Raw genomic sequence first — 21894 nt, forward strand, 5'->3', positions numbered from 1 at the left:
ACCGAGCCCGCGTGCAGCCACGGTTTAAAAGGCCGCCTTCAGCGCCCCCTCCCCGCCCCCAGCGGAGACTTCAAAAGGCCCGGCGGGCGCCGCGGTCCCAGCACCTATGAGCCGCCCCCAGCGCCCGGAGCCCGCATCGGAGTCCGAGGACGCAGAGCCGACGAAGTTCGAGCGCAGGCGGACCGGGCGGGCGGCGCAGCCCCGCGCGCCCATGCCCCTCCCGGTGCCGCTGCGCTTCGAGCGCCCGCGCCCAGTTTAGGGAAGGGGACCCCGCACCCCCGCCCCCGCGCCCGCGCCCGGGGCTGCGGGGACCCATGAATACAAATGCCGTTAGGCGCCCGAGGAAGGACCGACCGTCCAGCCTCGCAGCTAGGGACCCAGTAAGTGCCCCGGGGCTCCTGGAGCTCTGGGGGTAGCGGTGCGTGTGTGCGCGTAAAGTTGCGCGCGTACGGGCCGGGGGGGGGGGGGATGCACGTGTGGGGAGCGAATGCGTTTGTGCACGCTTGCGGTGGGCACTAGCGGAGAGCTGTGTGCAAGTGGGGGTGTGCGCGCGTGTGCGCACTTGGGGTGTGTACGTGGGGTGTGTGTGCCCGTGAAGGTGTGTGAGGTGTGTGCGCGGGAGTGTGTGTTGGGGGGAAATGGAGAGGCTAGTGTGCATCTGTGTGCGTGTCAGTACTAGTGTGCATGCGTCTGCTTGTATGGAGTACGGGTTGCGTTCGAGTCCAGAAACCCCAGGGTGTGTTTGTGTGAGCCCAGGAGTGCGTGGCCGAGCTTGCGTGTGAATGAGTGTGAGTGTGTGTCTGAGTTTGGGGTAAGCGTGGATGTGTGTGGGAGTGCGTACGCACCGGTGAACAGATCTGGAGGCGGAGGGGACTTCTGATGCCTGGGCTCGGACTGGGGTTGTGGTTGTACGAATTTGCTGGGCGTTTGCGGCAGGGTCAAGGTGTGTGCAGTTGTGCGCTCCAGCGGGGGATCTGAGGGAGTCTTTGGTCGCCTCCTGAGGGTGTGTGTGTGTGTGTGTGTGGGGGGGTGTTCAGCTCCTATTTCTTACCAAATGGACAGGGAAGCGAAGAGGGTGACCAACGTTTAACAAGCCCACCCACTATGTGCCTGGGGAAGTCTGTTCTCCCAGGCGCTCTGAATCTGGGGAGAGGGGTGTGTATGTGTGTGTATGGGCCGTAGGGCACTGGGTTATCGCTGTTGTGGGAGTCTAGATACTGAGAGCTGGTCCCAGATCTGTCCCCGGAACACTGGGTTCCTTTCAGCAGTAGTATCTGTCCCCTTTCTCCTTCTATCTCGGCCCCCCAACTCGGGGACCTTCCCCCACCCCGCACCCCCCAGTCTCACAAACCAGAAGCCCCAAATCTCCGAACTGTGGTCGCCCTGCTGTGCAGCTTTGGCCGTCTCTTTCCTCTTTGTGAATCTCAGTTTCCCCATTTTTACTGGGGGGGCCCAGAGGTGGGGGTGTCTCTGCCGGGCTGCCGTGGGCCGGCCGAGGCTGTGTGACCGGCTGCGGCCGGCAGGGGGCAGCATGGGGCAGCAGAGGGCGGCTCGGCGCGGGGAGGAGAGAAGGTGGAGAGCCACCGCGGGCCGAGACTTTAAATCGCCTTCATTTCCCCCAAATCCTTCCTTTTCCTCTCCTCCCCCAGGCCGGCGGGGAGGCAGCTTCCACCGCCCTCCGCGCGCCTTCGCCCGGCCTCGCTCTGCCTCCGGGGACCGCCAGCAGCCCGCCTGCAAAAGTTTGATCTCTCTTTTTTTTTTTGCCTGCTTCTTCTTCCTTTTCGGTGGAAGCAGAAAAAGAGCGAGGCAGGGACGAGCGCGGCGCCGGGACTCCTGGGACCATGGGCCTGGCGCGGGTGCCCGCGGGGCCCCGGCCGCGCTGCCTGCCTGCTCCGGCGCCCCTGGGCGCGGGGCTGCGCTGGGGGCGCGGGGGCCGCGCGCTCTGAGCCGGCCTGGCGCGGCGGGGCGGGGGGCTGGCGGCCCCATGGGGCGCGCCCACACTTGCCCCCCGGGCTCGGGAGCATGAAGTAGGGGCCCGCCATGGGAGCGGGATCGGCGCGGGGGGCCCGAGGCACAGCGGCGGCGGCGGCGGCGGCGCGCGGGGGGTGAGTACGAGCTCGGGGACGCCCCCTCCCCAGCTTCCTGCTGCTCCAGCCCGGGTTGGGGGGAGGGCTGGGGTTCCCCGCCGCGCCGGACGCTTCCCCGGAACGTCGGCTTCCTGCCCCTTCCCGCGCCCCTCTGAGGCGGGCCGCCAAGGGTTAACGCGGGCTGCGCCCCCGGCCCGGCGAGGCTTGGCGAGCGCTGCCTGCCCTGCCCCGCTGGCCCGGCTCCGCGGTCGCGTTGGGGCGGGGGCCGTGCTGGGGAGGGTCCGTGCGGAGCCAGCCCTGGGGGTCGGGATTGGGGGTGGGTGGTGGCGCCTGGGGCGGCGGGCTGCGGGCGGAGGGGGCTTTGGGGACGCTTGGGGGAGGAAGGGTGTCCGTTTCTGGCTGTCTCGGTGTGTTCCGGGGTCGGTGTCTACAGGTCCCGAGCTTGTAAGTCAGTGTGTTCTCGTGAAACTATCCGCAAGCGTCTAGGTCTCCGGCTCTCGGCTTCTCCTGTCTCAGCGTCTGTGTGGCTTTGCACGTCCCCTGCTTCTGGAAGTCTCCTCGTGTGTGTCGGTCTGTTTGGGTCTGCGCGTCTCAGTGTTTCCCCGCTTCTCTGGGGGCTGGGGGGGGGTGTGTGTGTGTGTCTCAGTTCCTGTCATTTTTCGTGTGTGAGAGAGAAAAAGTGAGAGCCAGCATGTCAGAATAGAAAGGGCCCTGAAGACAACCGAGTCATTGCACAGAGGCAGAGACTGGGGGCCAGGGAGGGGCAGGGAATCTCCAAGGAGGGACTGCGGAGGAGCTGGGACCCAGGGGCTGGTGGGGTAGTTGTAAAGAGTGAGTGTGTGCAAGAGCGAGTCGCTGAGTGTGGGTGTGTGTGGGAGTGAGAAAGGGTGGGAGCAGCCCTCAGGGCCCTGTGCGCTGTGGCTCATGCTCGCTGCCCAGAGAAGCGCAGGACTTGCTCCTTTTCCATCCTGCCCCCAGAATCAGAGGACATTCCCAAGAGGCTGGTCAGGGCTGTAGCTCCGCCCTGCTCCACCATGCCCTGCCCCCTCTGAGCTGGAATCAGGGGGACGATGCCCCCCCCCCCCTTTCCCATGTCTTGGAAAAAGCTGCCTGGCTGAGATTCCCCCACCCCCCACCACAACACACACACACACACACACACACAGCACCAGTAAGCACACTGCTGACTCATTTTCTCCAGAAGACCCTGTGCCAAGGCAGATGCCAGTGGTTGGGCAGAGAAGTGGTGCCAGGAGAGCACCCCATAGTGGGGCCCGAGCTTTGGGCAAATGGGCAGTCACGCTGCTTTGAGGCCCGGCCTCTGCCTTGCCCAGTCTCGCTGCCTCCCTCACCACAGCAGTGCCCCAGATCCTGTGCCCTCTGGTCCTGGCGTGCCTTGCAGCCTTGCTCCTCTTTACCTCTCCCAGACCAGGCTCCATGACACTATGGAGCACATCGCTGGTCTCGTCTCTCCTTCCCTCTCCTCCCTGTACTTGGAACGCTCCCCGTCCTGGGGCTTTCACATGCGCTGCTGCCCCTCAGGTCTCACCTCAATGGCCATCAGCTCCCCTGGTGGGGTGCACTGGCTGGGGGCCTGCCCTCCCTATGTCACCCACTCCCTGTCTCTGTCTGAGCACATTCTGCCTGTTACTTTGGTGGCATATTCTCCTTTCCCCGCTCTGTGTCCAGGGGACCCTCTTGGTATCCCGCAGCCTGGCCCGGTGGGTGGCAGGTTGCAGGGCGGAGGGAGCCCTGGGATCAGACGGTGTGAATCCTGACTGCCGTGGGAGCTTGGGCAGGCCCCCCCGCCTCTGTGCTCCCTTCTTTCTGATCCGAAAAAGGGGCAGCTTAATTCTCAGCTCACAAGGTTTAGTGAGGTTTAATGGAGGACCATGCTCGTAAAGGGCTTAGAACAGTGCCTGGCATGTAGTAAATGGTCAATAAATGGCCACCATTATTTGTATTATTATTCACTTCATCTTGAATGGATGTGTGAGTCAACTGAAAATTCTGGGCTGTATCCTGTCTGGACAGATGACCTGTCTGTGTTCCCATGGAAGAGGTATCAGGTGTGAAGAGAGGAGCCTGGGTGCAGCTGTCTGGGCACAAGGTGGCCTGGCCGGTCCACGGAGGCAGATGGGACAGGCCCGTCCCCCTTTTGCTGTTCTGCGGTCCTGAGGCCAGCTGCCTGCCCAGCTTGTCCCTTGAGCGCACAGCCAAGCCGGGAGTCCACAGGGCTGCTTTCCTTGTGTGTTTTATGGTGCCCTGGGTCTCAGCTCTGAGCTCTTGGTGGACGTTCAAGTTGGTATGGGTCTCTTACGATCCTGTGTGTTCCCACCAAGCATAGCAGCTGTAGGTTCTGGTGGTCCCAGAGTAGCCACATTTGGTGTGCGGGCAGAGGGCCCTTTGCAGGGGTAGGAACACCTGGGTTCCCTTCCTGGAGGGCTGTGTGGCCAGGCTGTGCCCCCAAGGTCAGGTTCCCTAACGCTTAGGTAGCTCCCATCTCAGCTGCCTCCTGTCTGCTCTGGTCTTCCCGACATTCTGGAGCCCTGGGTTCCCTGAGCCAAAGCCCACGAGTCAGTGGTGAAAACAGAAGTCGGGAAGAACAAAGCTCTGAGCCAACACAGGCACTAAACGTTATTAGCAGTAGCCTAAACAGCGTTGGAACGGGGGCAAAAGAGTCAGCAGGGCCTCCCTCCGGGAGCCAACTTTCCAGGCCTGGAGCTCACTTTAGATGGCTTGTTGGCTCCCTAGGCCGCGTGTCTCTCTTCCTGTTGGTAAAGGCTGGACTCCCGTCTCTGGCAGATAGGAAGCCCCTGTAAGTGTCCAATTTCTTCTCCACGAGAGACAAGTCAAGTGGAAAGGACTGTTTGCTAAGTAGTAGAGTCGGATGATGTGGGTCACTGACATGCTGTGTGGCTTTAGACAAGTCACTTTCCCTCTCTGGGCCTCAGTTGCCCATCTCCACAATGAGGGGATGGGACTGGAATCTGGCCTCTAGCTGATCTCAGAGGACCTTCTCCCGCTGTATATTCCCACTCTTTGCTTTGGCAGGATATGAGTCAAGTGCACACAGAATTCAGGTCTGAGAAGGTGTCATGGTGAATGAATGGAGGGGCAAATACATTGGTAACAGGCCTTCAGGGCTGAAATTCTTGAGTTGGAAGCCATGGTGGTGGGAAACTTAATTGAAGCAAAGATTCTGATCCCATCGTCCTGTGAGTCTTCTTTCTCCTGACCTTCAGGGATTAAAAATATTTCCCCCAAGTGTATCCTTATTCTCTCCAGAGTGGTCACCTTGGCCTAACCGCAGCCAGAAAAATCGACTAAGGACATGTATGGTTCTTACACCTTCTCCTCTCCACCTGCTCTCTCTCTATCAGCTTGGGAAGCATCCTCAGCAGCGTGGACGTGACATCATACAGCGAGACATTCAAGGAGTGAGGGCTTGTGCCTGGAAGGGGCCGGGAAGAGAGGATGGAGGAGATGGGACAGAAACGAGGTTGTTGGGACACTGGGAAGTGAGGCGCAGTGTCTTCAGAGCAGGCGTTCCCAGGGAAAAGGAGTTCACTGGTCCTCTAAGTCTGGGGACTGCCGATAGACAGAAAGCCCTGTCCATGTCTTCATTGCAGGACTTCTCAGACCCTTTGTTAGGCAGTTAGTTGTTTAGTTGTGCTTTGGGAATTGTCACGACTGGGATAGCTCTTCCCCAGTTGGTCTGGCTCCAGTTTCCTGGAGTGTCTACCTGGTGCACGTGGGAAATAGTACTGAAGAGTTATGACCCCAGAGCCTACCCAGGGTGACCTTGAGGAGGTACCTGCCCTCCCTAAGCCTCAGTTTTTGTCACATCAAACAAAGCCTCCTGTCGTTTCTTTTCAGGGCTGATGAGGCTGCCATGGCTTCAAGTGGGCAGGTCATGCCAGAAGGGTCAACTTCTGCTCTTCTCCCCAGGCAACGCCAGGCCAGCTAGGCGCTCTGACCTTTAGTCATTGCTAGCGGTGAGCTGGAGGCGAGGCCCGTGGCGGCAGGGAGGACTGGCCCCGTGAAAAAGGACATTTTCACAGCAGTGGCAGCAGATTGGAGAGAATGAGGGGGAGCTGAGGATTATCCAGGAGCAACCCTGGAAAAAAGTCAGAGGTAGAGAGGGCCTTTGGGGAGATGCTTTTAAAGTCCAGAGTCCTGTAATACCAGGTACCATTTACTTCTTCTACAAAGATACACTGAACGTTTACAACATGTGTGCCAGGTGCTGGGAATACACGTGAACAAGACAGATGTGTTTCCTACCCTTCAGGGACTTGTTCTAGAAAGGGAAATAGGAAAATAGGCAGTGGGCTCACGTGCGAAACCTGCTGTGGTGAGGTACTCGCAGTGGGCTGTGGGAGGTGACGCCCAAGCTGGAATCTACCGTGTGCGTGGGAACTGACCAGGCAAAAGAGTGGTGTCAGGAGCACTTGGGAGCAGCATGTGCAAGGGCCCAGATTCTGGAGAAGGCTTTCGAGGGACCACCCTCAGCATCTGAGTGCTTTTGCAGCTAGTTTGCCTTATGCTGTGGGTAACTGAAGACCCAATTCGACGTGGCTTACACAAAGGGAGTTATTATCTCCCATATCAAGAGGTCTGAAGGAAAGACAGTGATAGGGTTTGCTAATTCAGCATCTCAAGTGTCATCAAATATGCACTGTTTTTCCATTCTGTCACCCTCACGTGCTCATGGAGCTTGTTAACCTCATGGGCACAAAATGGCTGCAGCAGCAACACATCCTCGCTCAATAACATACAAAGGCTAGAAGAAAACCTTCTCTCTGTCCCTTTGAAATACTTTCCCAGGGGCCCTAAGAGGCATCCCTTACATCTTACTGACCATGTTTGGGTCATGTATGCATGCCTAAACCGGTCACTGGCATGGCAGATGAAATCCCCAAGATTGGCTTAGGCTTATCCGGATTCATCCAGTATCCTCTGAAGTCTGTGCCTCCCTGAACAAGAAGGGCAGGGGAATGGCTGTGGGTAGGTAATCACCAGTGTCTTCCACGGTGCCCAGTCAGGATCACTATTGATTATAATTGCAATTAAGTTGGAGTAATTGCCATTAAATCAGAGGGTGTGAGCTGGTTTTCTAGGGCGCCTAGGGAGCTGGGAAGAACGTGGGGTGCCAGACATCAATTACAGCAGACGGGTTTCCTGGATTACGTGATTCCCCAGAAGCACACCATTCTAGCTTTCCTCTTGGAAATGGATCCTGGGCCTGTGTGTCCCAGCCTTAGCCCGCACCGCCCGCCGGTCTCGGTTTTCTCTGCCTGCATCCTGGCCGGCTGGCTTTGGCCACGTGCCGCCCTCCCCTCTGCCCGCTTGGGGATCAGATGCCCCGGGTGGCTTCGGGTGTCGCCGGTGGTTGCTCCCACAGGAAGGTGAAATCGGATCACTGCCTCTGCCCATCTTGGCAGGAGCCGTGGAGCAGAGCATTAACCCTTCCAGGCCCCAGAGTTCACGGGCAGCCGTGATGCCGAAGGAGCACTTCTGTGGCTGGCACCAGGCCGAGCCCTTGACAGGCATGAGCTCATTTAATCCTCACGCCTGGCCGGTAAGATAGGGAGTGTCGGCCGCGCTGCAGAGCCTGAGGCAGGCTCAGGGAGGCTGAGTGACTCATCCAGGGTCACACAGCTGGTAGGCAACAGGGCCGGGTTTGTGCCTGGGTCTGCCTGACACCCCATTATGTTCTCTGTTTTCTCCACTCCCTTTCTCTGGCAGCGTGAAGCCCAGTAGGCAGCTTCCTTAGCACGCACTGGTCCTGGTTAAGGGGCCTTCTCCCCCTCCACCTTGTGTCTAGAGAGGGAGTTCTCGTCGCTTCTGTCCTTTGAGGATGTCCGTCATCCACGTGGACCAGTGTGGTCTTCCCACTGACCTTTCAGTCCTGGCTCTGCTGTCCACTGGGCCTCAGGATTGTGAGGCCATAGTACAGATGGGGGGCTGAGGCCCAGAGATGGGGAGGGGCTGGCCCCTTGTTGACCAGCGAGTCAGCGGCCGATTTGAAGCTGGACCCCAGGTCTCCTGATGCCCAGGGCATTCTGCCCACTGTTCCCTGCCCTGTGACCTTGGTTTATCGATCTGTAAAAAACAGCGTTTGTACTTGTGACTTGTGCTGCCTGAGCAGGTCCTGCCCCTAGAGGTTGCACCTGGAAACCCCAGGAGCGTGGGCTACCCTCTGGGGTCCTAGAGCCTGCCCCTGGCCCCCGCCTTCTGCGGGCGAGCCTGGCCGGGGCAGGGGTGGGGGGTACTGGGTGGTCCCCTCCCAGTGTCCAGGCAGATCTGGGCCCCAGGGTAGAAGCTGATAACCGCCTCTGCTTGTGTCTTCCCGTCTCTAGGGGGTTTCTCTTCACCTGGATCTTAGTCTCATTTGCCTGTCACCTGGCTTCCACCCAAGGAGCTCCTGAAGGTAATCCTCCCTTCTCTTTGTGCGGGCGGTGGGGGGTGGGGGTGGGGGGACAAGGAAGGGCAGAAGAGACCTGAGAACTCAGGGCTAGGAGACAGCCATGCCCCTAATTGGAACTCAGTGCCTCAGTTTTCCTCTCAGTAGAATGGAGCCCATCATTGGCAAATTCTCTCCAGGCTGGGAAGACTGACATTTGAAGTTTTGTAAGGGTTAGGAAGGGCTCAGAGGCAGGAATGTGGGACGGTGACCCTTTGTCTCCCACGGGGGCGGGGGGCAGAATTGGAATGAATCACGTTGGTTCAGTAAGCCTCAGTCGTCCTGATTTGTACAGTGGTTATACCAGGATCTGTTGAGAGGAGGCATGAAGGCCACGGCTTCCCCCCACTTGCCGTGAGATCCTGTTCTTCCCTGCCCTCCCCGAGGACCCGGCCAGGGGGCCAGAGCAGCAGTGGCCTGGCTACACAGCTGTCCGGGGAAACTGAAACCTCTCCCACATCTGTTTGTCAAACAGCCACAAGGCCTCCTAAAATAGCGGCTCTTCCCCTCCTCCATGCATGCCCGTGTGCCGGGGCGGGCAGCAGGGCACTCCCAGAGCCCCTGTGGCCTGACCTGGCCGCCGGCAGGGATTGGGTCCCCGGGAGGGGAGGGCCATGCCCGGAAGAGACTCCGGCTGCCCGGCAACATTTTGTGCAAATGTCATATTTTCCGAGCTTGCTGTTTCCCCCACAAAGTAGGTGAACAGCTGTCCAGAGTCCTGAGTCAGGCAACGGGGGGTGGGGGGTATTGGGGAGAGGCCGGAGCTGCGTGGAGCCAGGTTTATGTAATAAAGGGATCTCGCGGCGGCCAGCTGGCAGGGTCCTTCCAGCTTGGCCTTGGGCTGCATTCGTTCCTCTGGCCCCTAGCTCCTCTCCCCTGGATTCTGGATGTCTCTCCACCCCACTTACCAACGAGGCTGAGGGGCTCCAGCTCAGGATAGCATAGTGTTAAGAACAGAGACCCTGGAACCAGGTGATCTGGATTCAAGTCCCAGCTGTGCCTTTTATTATAGGCTGTGTGACCTTGGGCTAGTTCCTGTAGCGAACTTTTCTGACCCTCCTCTGTAAAGGGGCGGGGGGGGGGATGATAAACAGTATCTTCTTTATAGATGATGGAGAGAATCGAGCGAGATAGAGCACGTGAAGCACTTGGCTCATAGGAAGTGCTCAATAAATCCTGGGGTTTATTATTGCTGTTAATTATATTATTTACCTGAACACTTGGGCAAGAACAGTCCTTGTCCATCCCCTGTGGAGCCCACGGTGGTCAGAGGCCTCCGCCAGCTCGGGTGTCAGAGTGTGGAGCTTTGCCCTTGCCCTGCAGACCGTCTCTGGGGTGGGGGAGGCCTGGAGACTGGCTGGTGTCAGCTTTGAAACCCACCTGGAGGGGACGGTCAGGGGGGCCTCATCGGTGGTGCTGGTCAGGCAAGTGGAAGCAACCAAAGATGCAGTGTGTGGGGACATGTAGTGCGGGGGGCGGGGTGGGGGTGGCGCTCCAGGGGCCGCCGAGGTGGGACGAGGGGAGGGAGAGGTGGCTTCCTGCCCTCCCCCTTTCCAGCAAGTGCCTCCTCCCTTCGAAGTTGATCGTAGTGAGTAGTCGTTTGTGCTAATAGGAGCGTTTCTGTGATGACAACGTGTGAGATACACCACTACCCAGAGAATCCTCGAGCCGCGGTTTATTTTAGCTTAGGAGCTCAGGACAGACGGAGGTGGGAGAAGGGAGGAATTTGAAGTGAAATGAAGGCCCGCAGATCCTTAGGGAGGAAGACAGGTCTTCAAGTCAAGCCAGCCCGAAAAAGCAGCCTGCGACTATAGCATTCTTAGAACATCGTCAGCACTTTGTGGCCGCCTCCAGGTCTGGTTTCCCTTGTCTTACAGGCAGGGAAACTGAGGCTCAGGGGTCAGGAAGAGACTTGCCCAGAGGTGTCTGGACAAGGATGGTGAGGACAGCCAACAACCCTATGATGTAGGCGTTCTTCACCACCTCGATTTACAGCAGAGGGAACTGAGGCTCAGAGTCCAGACTCCCAGGTGTCTTTGTCTGGCTCTCAAGTCCGGCCTTCTGACTCCAGAGCCTGCTATGTGTGGCACTCATTTTCTCCCGGCCCATCTATCTGTCCATCCATCCATCTGTCCATCCATCTCACAGCTGCTGGCTGAGGGCCAAGGGCTAAGCGTGGCATCCAGCCCCACGCAGACCCCACATACCACTCTCGGGGCCTAGGTTGCCGAGCTCGGGGCGGGGGGGGGGGGGAGTTGGGGGGTGGGAGGGAGCTGAGGGTCCAAGCCAGACCCTAGTTCCAGAGGCAGCCTCTCCTTTCCGAGTCGGAGCTCTGGAGCTGGCTTCTACAGACACCGGCAGCTGAGCCAACCGAAGGAAGTCGAATGACCCAGTGAGAGGCAAGGTCAGGAAGCCTTTCCATAAACACGCTGGAAGCCCTCCTTTGGCGCTGGCGAGCCCCACCGATGTAATTACTGGGTGGATGTGACCTGGCCAGGCTGCTGTCGACCTCCAAACGCTTCGCCAGAGGACAGAGGTTGCAGGGATGCCTCGATCACTTCCTCTGCTCTGTCCAAAGCTGCACAGGGCGAGGGGCAGTCATTGGACCTGTCCTCTTCTATGCAGACAGCAGCTCCGGCCACAGAGAGACCTAGGGGGTGGGGCGGGGGCTGGGGAAGTTCCTAAAGCGGGTCAAACCAATCAGGCCCGCCGGACATCCTTACCGAGCTCCTGTGACCCGTCCACTCCTGTCACCCTGCTCCCTCACTCATGGGACTGCTTCCTGGAGGAGACGGGCTTTTGAGACAGAGAAGGGGAAACATCCTGAACACTCGGTGAGGGTCATTATTTCTGGCACAAACAGCTGTCCTTTGCCAGCGATTATTGGGTGCCAGGCACTTATTTCAAGAGTGCTAGCTCATTTACCCTTCACGACGGACTTCTGAGTTTGGCAGTACCGTCATCCCAGTTCAGAGATGAGGAAACTGAGGCACTAAAGTCACACGTGAACTCAGGAAGTCCGGCTCCAGGGTCTGTGTCGTAAACGAGTACAGGCAGGGTCATTCGGCCAGACAGGGGACTGGTTCCGACTCCGCAGTCCCGGCCGCGAGCGTGGGGCCCCGGGGGAAGGGGGGGCGGGGCAGTGGGTGGACCGTCCTCCCCGTCTGGGCACCTGGAGGGGGTCTGGCCCTGACCGCGCCCTCTCCCCCTCTGCCCTCCCTCTGCAGATGTGGATGTCCTCCAGCGGCTGGGCCTCAGCTGGACGAAGGCAGGGGGTGGCCGGAGCCCCCCGCCCCCGGGGGTCATTCCGTTCCCATCGGGCTTCATCTTTACGCAGCGGAGCCGGCTCCAGGCCCCCACGGCTGCCGTCATTCCTGCCGCCCTGGGCACAGAGCTGGCGCTGGTGCTGAGCCTCTGCTCCCACCGGGTGAACCATGCCTTCCTTTTTGCCGTCCGTAGCCGGAAGCGCAAGCTGCAGCTGGGCCTGCAGTTCCTCCCCGGCAAGATGGTCCTCCACCTGGGGCCTCGGCGCTCTGTGGCCTTGGACCTCGACATGCACGACGGGCGCTGGCATCACCTCGCCCTGGAGCTCCGTGGCCGCACTGTCACCCTGGTGACAGCGTGTGGGCAGCGCCGGGTGTCTGTCCCGCTGCCTTTCCCCAAGGACCCAGCCCTCGACCCCGAGGGCTCCTTCCTCTTTGGGAAGATGAACCCGCACGCGGTCCAGTTTGAAGGCGCCCTGTGCCAGTTCAGTATCTACCCTGTGACGCAGGTCGCTCACAATTACTGTACCCACCTGAGGAAGCAGTGTGGTCAGGCCGACGTACACCGGCCCCAGCTGGGACCCCTCCTGCCCCGAGACCCTGGCACAGCCTTCACCTTCCAGACCGACCTTGCCTTGCGAGGCCTGGAGAACCTGACCACTGCCGCGCCAGCCCTGGGGTCACGGCCAGCAAGCAGGGATCCCAGGGGGACTGTGGTGCCCGCCACCCCCGCCAAGCCCCTGAGGACTAGCGCCACAGAGCCGGGCCGGCGTGCGGCCGCAGGGGCCCGAGCCCGGATCCCGCTGCCACCTGCCAAGCTGTCAGCCGGGGGAGTGCTCCCTCCCGTGCCCCCGGCCTCTCCGGCTAGCTCCACCACACTTGTCCAGCCATTGCGGAAGAACGCGGCCACCAAGATCCCCCAAAGTCATCCAGCCAGGCTTTCGGTCCCTTCTCCTTCAGTAGGCCCCGTCAAAAAGCCCCGCCCCACCCAGAAGGCAGCTCAGCCTTCCTTCCCCAAATCAGCCCCACCCACCAGGAAGCCAGTGCCCCCCACTTCCCACCCACTTCCTGCCAAAGCCTCCCACCCCTCAGTGAAGCCGATCCAGAGGACCCCTGTGATGCCCAGACCTCTGCTACCCAGCACTCGGCCTCTACTTCTGGCCACTGGCTCCCCCAAAAAGCCTTTTCCCCCAGCGGGCCCGACCGAGGCCAAGATGAGTAGTCATGCCGGTGAGCCAGCCCCTGCCCGCACCGTCACCCACCGACCTCTCCGACCCACTGCGTTGCCCCGGCCACCTGTCACCCGTCCTGGCTCTCCCAGGATTGCTCCACCAGCCACAACGATGCCTCCCACCCTTGCTCCTGGCTCGGCCCCCACCAGAAGCAAGAAACCCTCTGGATCAGAAGCCACAAAGAAAGCCAGACCCAAGAGCAACCCCCGGAAGCCCGTGCCCCTCAGACCTGGGAAGGCGGCCAGGGATGTTCTGTTGAATGATCTGACAACCAGGCCCAGCCCCAGACAGTCCCGGCCCCGCCGGCCCACCACCCCGGCCCCGGCATTGGCCCCGGCGCAATTCCTGTCCTCCAGTCCCTGGCCCACGAGTCATAGCTATTCACTCTTCCACCTGGCGGGACCCACGCCTTTCCCCTTGCTGATGGGACCTCCAGGGCCCAAGGGAGACTGTGGTTTGCCGGTAAGACGGGGTGAGGTGTGCATGTTGCTTGGAGCTCAAGGGGGTGGCAGGGGCAGTCAGGGCAAGTGGCTACTCCTGGCATTAGGGCAGAGCTGGAGAAGCAGCTTAGAGCAGGGAGGTGGTTATGGGCAGGGCCTCAGCTGACACGCAGGTCCCCTGTTCCTCTATCTCCATGGTGCTCGTGATTTGCCCGCTCTGCTGTGATCCATGGTCCACTGGGGTAGCCTTGGGTTTGGTGGCCAGCGCCGGGTGAAGAGCACGCCTGTGCTTGGGCGGGTCCAGGCCCCGGGTCATTCTTTGCTAACCCAACTGTGAAGGTCAAGTGGCTTAAGGAAAACTACTAGCTGGCTGACTGGCCCCAGGTCACGCGGTCTCCAGAGTTCAGCTCTCCTGACTCCTGGAGGAGAGCTCCTCCAGCCCACCAGCTCATCTGGGGGCATTGGACAAAGGTCACACACGGGTAGCCCTGAACATGTTTTGTTTGGCACATGCAGCATTGTTTAAAAATATTTAATAGGTTACTAACATTTTAAAAATGTGGGAGATTTCTTATAAAAGACCTGGTGACCAGCTTCTCTTGGAAGGGGGACAGATGCAGTAGCCCGTGGCTTGCGGCCCACTCAGAGCTGCCCCTTTAGACAGGACGGGCCCGCTCCCGTGTGTCCCCACATCTCCTGATGTGGGGCTTCCAACCCAGTCCTTTCCCCTGTGTATTTTACCTGCCTGGTTCCTATAGATGTTTGATTTGTGGCCCCCGTAGAGGAGTTTGGGGTGAGGAGGATCAGGGTGGGCCTGAAGAGTCAAGGAAAGGAGAAAGAACATTCCACGTGCGGGAGATGTTCTCAGGCCCGGTGCCTCCAGAATGCCTGGGACTGTCTCCAGGGGCAACGACCTTTCTGCAGCTGGAGGCCAATTCCTCCGGGCGGGGAGTGGAGGGGATGGAGTTTCCAGAGAGCTCAGGCCTCAGCCCTGTTCTCCTGCCTTGGAGATGTCCACCGTGTAGTTTTCTCCTCCCTGAGGCCGGGTTTCCCACCAGGCTCTGTGTTTGAGGTTAGGCTCCCTACAATGTGGAGATGGTGGCAGATGCTGGGAATTCCCAGGCCTTACAAACACACTTAATGAGTTTTAATAATCATTAGGAATAATATTTATTCAGCCTGTCTCCAAGGGGACTGAGAGCCCGCTTTTATTGTAACCATATTGTAGAACTTATGGAAATTGTATGCATTGCTCTGCAATTATGTCAACGCTCTGCTCAAGTCCTGTGCTCTGAGACTGTTAGGGCAGGAGGTTGGGAGCTGAGAAAAGGACCGCTTCTCACCCCTCCAGGCTGCCCAGCCTGACTCAGGCACCGGGTGCCTCTGAGCCCTGCCAGCTCGGCTTCCCAAGCTGTGTGGGTGCTGGGCTCACTGGCCGTGAGATCAAAAGGGGGTGAATTGTCCTCCCCTGAGAGAGGGTGTGAGGCTCAGGGTCTCCACCCCATCCAGTGGAGGAGGTCAACCCTGCCTCCCGAGGCTGCATGTGGGGTGGAGAGAGGACAGCCATGTCCAAGCCAGCACAACTGGAACAGGAGTGGTTTTTAGGGTAGAGATTCTGACTTTGAGCCTATCGGATGCCCGGGCTACATACTTTCCCCTCGGGGTTCGGTGATGTGAGTCAGCAGGGGTGAGGTCTCACTCCAGATCTTCCTGAGCTTCCCCATGATCAAAGGGGTCAACCTGTTCAGTCGATGGCGCTTAGGGATCATTCCATTCAACGCTCTTCACTGGGCAGGTGAGGAGCTTAGAGACTATGCCCAGAAAGGGCCAGGACTTGCCCAAGGGCACACAGCAGAGTTGAAGTTGATGCCCCAGTGCCAGATGCTAAGACTGGCACATTCCATCCCACTCCCCTGAGTGTCCACTCTGAGACTCTAAGGGCCCGGAGGCTGGGGGGCTTCAAAGATGTGTCAGGCCCTGTCCTTGGCCTCAAAGGAAGATAATGTCTAGAGAATCTGTCGTTTCTATACCTCTCAGATTTATGAGTAACAGGAGTGGTACCTTCCTTTAGAACCTCACGGGACCTGGTCCAGGAGGGCAGGATGGGTATGCTGACCCCTGCTCTATAGATCAGGGGACAGTGGCTAGAGGGACAAAAGACTTGGCCAAGGGCACCTCACATGTTCTTGCAGGGACTGGGATACGACGCTGGGTCCCTGATGTCCAGAGAGGCCACTGACTCTCCCTGCTTCTCCAACCCTGAAGGACCCAGGGCCAGAGGGAGGGCGTCAGTCTGCTTGGGTAGCATCCTGCCTCTTGCCCTACCCTGTCCCCTAATCCCACCCTCCCTCAGCTTGGAACCTAGCCTCACTCTAATAGGAACCCAAAAAACTTTGAGAAGCCTTGTCCAGCCCACCATGTGGCAGGTGGCAAACTGGGCATTTCTATCTCGGCAGAGCCCAGAAGCCCCATCACCAAAGTGGCTTCTCTGAGCGTCGGTGGCAGGGCTCTGTCTGTCCCCTCGTCCCTGCCTCCGACCGCCATACACATCTGGGATTTAGTCCCAGCCGAGCAGAAGCTGTGCTGCTCTGGGTCGGGGGCTTAATTGTCCCCCGTCTGGGGACGTGCAGACCTGGGTTCCAATTCTGACTCCACCCCTTACTGGCTCTGTGGCCCTGAGCCACGCTAAGCCCTGGTTTCTGCAGAATGTAAGTTAAGAATAGCTCCCATCTCCTGTGAGGAAGCGAGTTGGGTGATCTCCAGGGCCTCTTGGAGATCTGTTTTTGCTGGGTGACTTGGGGAACTTCTTTCCTCTCCCTAGGGCTGTCTCCCCTCTCTGACAGCTTTGGAAGAGCTCCCTCCCCAGAAATAAGTGGGACCTTATTTGGGAGCCAGAGGGGGGTGCCGCGGCTGGGTCTGTTGGGTTCTGCGTGGTCCCCAGGGACAGGAGACAGACTGGCAGAGGCCGAGACAGCTCTGGGCCCCGGGCCTGTCAGCAGTTATAACCACGGAGGGAGGGAGCTCTGTGGGAGCCCCAGCAGCCGGGGGAGCATGGAAAAGCTGAGCTGGGCCCCGGGTGAGGAGGGGCGGGGAGGCTGTGGTTCACAGAGACTGCACAGAAGCTGCACAGAAGCCCCATGCCTGGGAGGAGGCGGGTCAAGGCCTTATTTATTCATGATCAGGCTGCTGGCCTCTGCACTCGCTTGCACTTTTTGCAAGCGTCACCTCAGGGAGACCCGGATGAGGGCCTGGCCCGCAGCAGATGCTCCATGACTATCTGTGAAACGAACGAAGGAATGTGATCCTTGCAGAAAAAAAGGTTGTCTTGATTCCCAGGCCAGGCTCCTTGAGGTTACACAGATCTCTGCTGCTGGTGGGTCAGGAGGCCGCGTGGAGGGTAACAGTGCACAGATTTTGCATTTGGAGTGACCTGGGTTTGAACCACTCCCTTATCCAGCCATTCTTTCGTTCTGTCAGCAAATATGGATTGAGTGCCTTGTAGGGGCCAGGTGCTGTGTGACCTTTGGCAAGTCACTTAACCTCTCTGAGCCTCCGTTTCTACCTTTGTAAAATGGGGATACGGTACTACCTACGTTTCAGAGTTGTTGTGTGGATCGAGATGAGGGACATAAAGCGCCCAGCACTAGAACCTGGTCCCAGTGGTTGGTTGTGGCTGTTTACTGATGTGCTGATGGTTGAGATGGGGGTATCGCTGCATTAAGATGACTGGGAGTATCTGGACTCAGGAGGGCCTTCATACTGTTGGTGGTTAGGAATTAGGGCTAGATCTTGAGAAATTCACCCTTTACCCCAGTTATCATCTAGAACCCAGGGGAAACGAGGGCTGTTTTGCTTTGTCTTTAGCATACTGTTTTTTGAGCTCCTACTATGTGCCCGGCTCTGAGCTAAGCAGTTGGCATGCTGTATCCTGCAGCTCCACGTGGGGAACAAGGTAATTGAGGGGAGTTTGAGGCAGGGGCTATTTGCAGAGGTGTGGGCAGCATCAAAGGAACCGACAGCAGCTAGCAAAGCACACAGGTCTGACCTGAAGGTACAAGGGGAGGGAACGTGTGACCAGAACCCAGTGAGAGTTAAAGTGTGAACAGTAGGTAGTCTGTAGTGTCCACCACCCCCACCCAACCCCAACCGGGCAGGGAGAGAAATACCCTGCCCACTCACTCTGTGCACTCTTCGGTCTCTTTGGAAGCTGGGTGTTATATCCCCATTTTGCAGCTGGACAAACTGAGGCCTGGAGGCATGGGGAGATGAAGTAATCTGTGTAAGGCCACATGGAGAAGCCCTGGCCCAGGAGGCCCTTCCCTAGGACAGAGACTGGGGAAAAAGCCTCCGAGCCCCGAGGGCTATTCTTGGGAATAGCGGTATGCTCAGATGGTCAGAAGCGGGAGGGCCCTTTGAGGTCCCCTGCCTCTCCCCATCAAGCCACAGGCACCGAGCAGAGGCCCAGAGACTGAAGAGTCCTAGCACAGGGTCACCGGCAGTTAGCAGCACACGCGGGCCGGGACTCAGGTCTCCCACAGATCCTCGGCCTGTGGAACCTCTCTGCTTGCTGCCCGGGGCCATGCCAGCCGGGACTTACTTCTTTCTGCAAGGCTTGGCAGGCGGGCTGTTGCAGCTGGACACAAGGGTGGACTTGTTCCGTGGGATGGGGTTCCCCTAGGTCCGGCTGTCAGAGGCCACGACCCCTGGGGGAAGCCCAGAGCTGCTGCTTGTTTGTTATCAGGGCTCTGCTTGTGCGAGCCCCGGAGCCCAGGCCTCCTTCACCTCCCCCAGGCAGGCCCTTGGCCCCCGCTCCCCTCCCCCTCTGCTCTGGGCCCTCTCAGAGGCCCCGTTGTTTGCGGCGTGGAGTGGAAAATCCCACCCCGGCCCTCGTGAATCATCCCAGAGTCACCCGCTCAGGCTTCAGGCCCTGGAAAGAAATGGCAGCGTTTTTCCACTGCGTGGAGAACAGGCAGGGTCCCGGATCAGGCGAGAGGGGGCAGGGGGTGCCCACCCTCACTTACCCACGGACAAAGTAAGTCCTGAATGGGGAAGGGTTGGGCTTACGGCCGCAGCTGGGCCGCTGGGGGAGGCCCCGGGCCGGGGTTGGGTAGAGGAGAGCCTGGCCAGGCCTGCAGCTGGGGGCTGGGCTGCTATGACACGGAGCCGGGCTGGGGCCTGACATCACCAGGCTGGGCCGTGGGTCCCAACTGGCACTTAGAGTCTGCTCGGCAGATGTTGTGGGTGAGGTCAGACTCCCAGCCTGGATGCCCCTGTTTCTGGGGCAGAAGAAATGTCAAGAGGGAGTGTCCAGGCCTCCACAGCGGCGGCCCTACCAGGGTCCCTGAGGGAGCTATCCCTCCCAGGGACTGTCCCTCCCTGGAGCCTGGCACGAGCCCTGCCTTGCTGGGCCTTGGCCTTCCTCTCTGTGAGATGGGCACGGTGTCCTCCTTTCCTCCCCTGCCAGATAACTGGAGAAGGAAGTCACCGCCGCCCTGCAACGCAGGAAGGGCCCCGGGTTCGGAAGGTTCCGGGATGCTCATTCCATAGAGGCCTACAGAGGGGAAGGGCCTTAGCCAAGGTTGCACACCGAGTCAGGACATACTTAGCCAAGATTCTCTGCGTGGAAGCTGCCCAGAATAGGAGAACAAATCAAATGTCCTGGACTGAATCCAGATTCTGCCTATTAGCCATGTGGCCTTGGGCAAGTCGTTTTGTTGCTCTGAGGCTCTCTTCGGTTTCTCATCTATTAAAAGGGCTGGCTGATGATACGGCCTGTAGTCATGCTTAGCCTGAGCCCCTGCATTTCCCTTTAATTCTGGGTCACCTGGAAGAACAGAGCCAGGGAGGGCCTTCTGGAAAGGGAAATCTTTGCTCTTCCTGCAAAACAGATGCCAAGGAGGGTGGTTTAAAGTTTTGAGTTGGGGAGCTTCCAGCAGCTTGCTTAACAGAAACAACAGCTAACTTTTTGGGCATTAACTGTGTGCCAGGCACCAGGATTAGCACTTTTTATAGATTATCTGTCAGCTAGGGGCTGTCATATCCTCATTTTACACTTTGAGAATGAAGGCTTGGAGAACAGAAGTAGCGTGCCCAGAGCCACACAGCTCGTAAGTGGGGGTGCCCAGTGTGAACCCAGATCCCCTGGGGAGGAGCGGAGAGGAGCCTGGCCCTGAATCCCTGCAGGGAAACCTGCAGAACGAGATAGAAGAGTAGAAACATCCACCCAGCCCCCGGGGTTCTGGATGGAAGGAAGACGGCTGCTAATTTGGCCAGAGGTCCCTGGAGGCTCAGAGGTGTCTGGGACTTGCCTGAGGCCACGCAGCCACCCCCCTCCCTCCACCCCGGGCTCTTCCCAGTGCCCCTGGGGCCTTGGTGCCCATATCGGCCTGTCTGGATCTCTCTTCTGAGTTTTATTCATGGACGAGCAAGCACATGGTGTTCATAGGCCAGAACTGTGAACCGAGGCTGCCCAGCGTGAGATCTGGATTAATTACCAGCCAAACCGTACTGGGTTTTCAACACTGATTTTAACTCTGGGCAGGAAACCTGGAATCTCGTTGATGGTTATTTGAAACAAATGAATTCCCCAGGCCTCACACATCCTCGAAAGCCAGGCTTCCTTCGAAGGCTCCGTGTTCAGTTCCTCACATCAGGCACTTAGTTAATCCTCATTTATGCCTTCAGGGTAGACGGGGCCGTGGCCCTTGAACCCATGGGGATGGGGAGCAGTGGACACTCAGACTGAAGGGTTTGCACAGTCTCTAGCTATTAAGTGGCAAAACTGGGATTTGAACAAAGGTCAGCCCTCCATTTAGTAAGTCTGCTTGGCCGCCTCCATTCCATGCTACAGGGTTAGGCCTTTCTCTTGTGGGAAATAGGGAGCCATTGAATGTCGTTGAGCAGGGGAGTGCCTTGGGAAGATGAACAAGGCTGTGGGGAGGAGGACAGGAGAGGAGAGAGGGTGGAGGTAGGGAGACCAATGAGGGGGCTGTTGCAGGTTCTCAGGGAGCAGTGATGAAAGTTGGACCAGGCTGTGACCACTGGAATAGATGGAACATTTGAGTGATGATTAGACCCCAGTCACTGTGTTAAATGTTTACCGTCTCTCATTTCATCCTGTGACAGTCCTGTGAAGAGGGTATTATTGCCTCCATTTTATAGGCACAGGCTGGCTAGAGAACTTGCCCAAACCCAGCTAGTGGGTGGCAGCGTGGGGTTTGAACCCAGGCCTGTCTGATGCAGAAGCCTTTGCCTACACCCTATATGTAGCACTGCCTCTCCTCGGTGCAAAGATACTTGGCGTGACCTTGGACAAATCCCTTCTCGGCTCTGGCTCTGCGGAGAAGTTGGCTGAGCTCTGAGATCTCTTGCTGCTTTATTTTATCAAACATTTAGCTGAGCCCTGGGGAGAGAGAATTAGTTCCTTTGAGGAGATCATGGTCTAGTGGGAGAGACAGGCTCCGGGGCAGACAATTCCCCAAATAATATATAAATAAAAAATGGAAAGAGGGGACTTGACTCAACCTGGGGGAGGGATCAGGGAAGGCTTCCTGGAGGAGGTAGCACCCTGGGTAAGTTCGCTGAGTAATAAAAGGTGAAAACTTCAAAGACCACGAAACAGCAGCTGCAAAGGCCTGAAAAACCCAAAGAGCATGAGTTCCTTAGGCGGGGACCTCAGAGAACCCCTCTTCTCAGCCACGGAGTGTCCATGCCCAGAGCTCTAGACAGGCTTGTGGAACGACTGCTTGAACCCATTCTCTGCTGCCCCTTGGGACTGACGCTGTCTTCTTGCCTTTTTCTTCAGGGTCCCCCTGGGCTGCCTGGGCTCCCTGGACCCCCTGGTGCACGGGGGCCTCGGGTAAGTGATCACACGTTGTCCTTTGGGGCTCTGGTTGGCTCTTTGGCCTGTGTCCCCCTACCCCTAAGGGGAGCTCCCCCGCTACCTTGCTGTGTGTCCTCAGGCTGTTTCCTGCCCCTCGCGGGTGCCCATTTTCCACTTTGTCCGTTGGAGTGGACTTAGGGCTCTTCGGGGGCACTGTGTGGACGGGCATGGCATGGGGACAGCAACGACCTCTTACAGGGTTTCAGGTATTCATGGTGGGTATCACCCTTGGCAACCTGGAGTGGAGAAAGGGTTTCTGCAGACCACATCTCCTGAGCTCTTGGGTTTCAGTGTCTGCCCAGGAAAAAAAGCTGGCTTGGGAGGACACGACCCTTGCATCCATCTTCCCATCTCTGCAGGGCCATCCTGGGGTGGGGATCCCGACACAAGCAAGGTGCGGGGGGGAGCTCCCCATGCTGAGAGGTTTGATCAGAGGCGGGAGGATGGCTTTGCAGGGCCGCAGGGCCTAAGATGAGCTAGCCTGAGTCTTGGTGTGAAAAAGAACTCCTATGTGTTATGCC

The 21894-nt window shown here is 58.5% G+C and overlaps 1 protein-coding gene across 14 annotated transcripts in view; it reads left to right on the plus strand.

The window, feature by feature from the left end:
* The first annotated feature begins 1607 nt into the window (after positions 1 to 1607).
* The window catches only part of COL27A1 (collagen type XXVII alpha 1 chain), a 135753-nt gene continuing 115466 nt past the window's right edge, over positions 1608 to 21894 (plus strand). For 6 of the 14 annotated variants that reach the window (XM_081803443.1, XM_081803446.1, XM_081803447.1 and 3 more), the window contains exons 1-4: positions 1613 to 2105; positions 8453 to 8523; positions 11784 to 13513; positions 21296 to 21349. In XM_081803443.1, coding sequence (XP_081659569.1) covers positions 2041 to 2105; positions 8453 to 8523; positions 11784 to 13513; positions 21296 to 21349 — 1920 coding nt within the window. In that variant the 5' untranslated portion in view covers positions 1613 to 2040. Of the gene's footprint in view, positions 2106 to 8452; positions 8524 to 11783; positions 13514 to 21295; positions 21350 to 21894 lie in introns of all 14 variants that reach the window. The other 8 variants (XM_081803442.1, XM_081803445.1, XM_081803451.1 and 5 more) reach the window with 4 other exon arrangements.

The sequence above is a fragment of the Leptonychotes weddellii genome, chromosome 14 (assembly GCF_054177405.1).
Source record: "Leptonychotes weddellii isolate Sample4059 chromosome 14, ASM5417740v2, whole genome shotgun sequence".
NCBI classification, from domain to species: domain Eukaryota; kingdom Metazoa; phylum Chordata; class Mammalia; order Carnivora; family Phocidae; genus Leptonychotes; species Leptonychotes weddellii.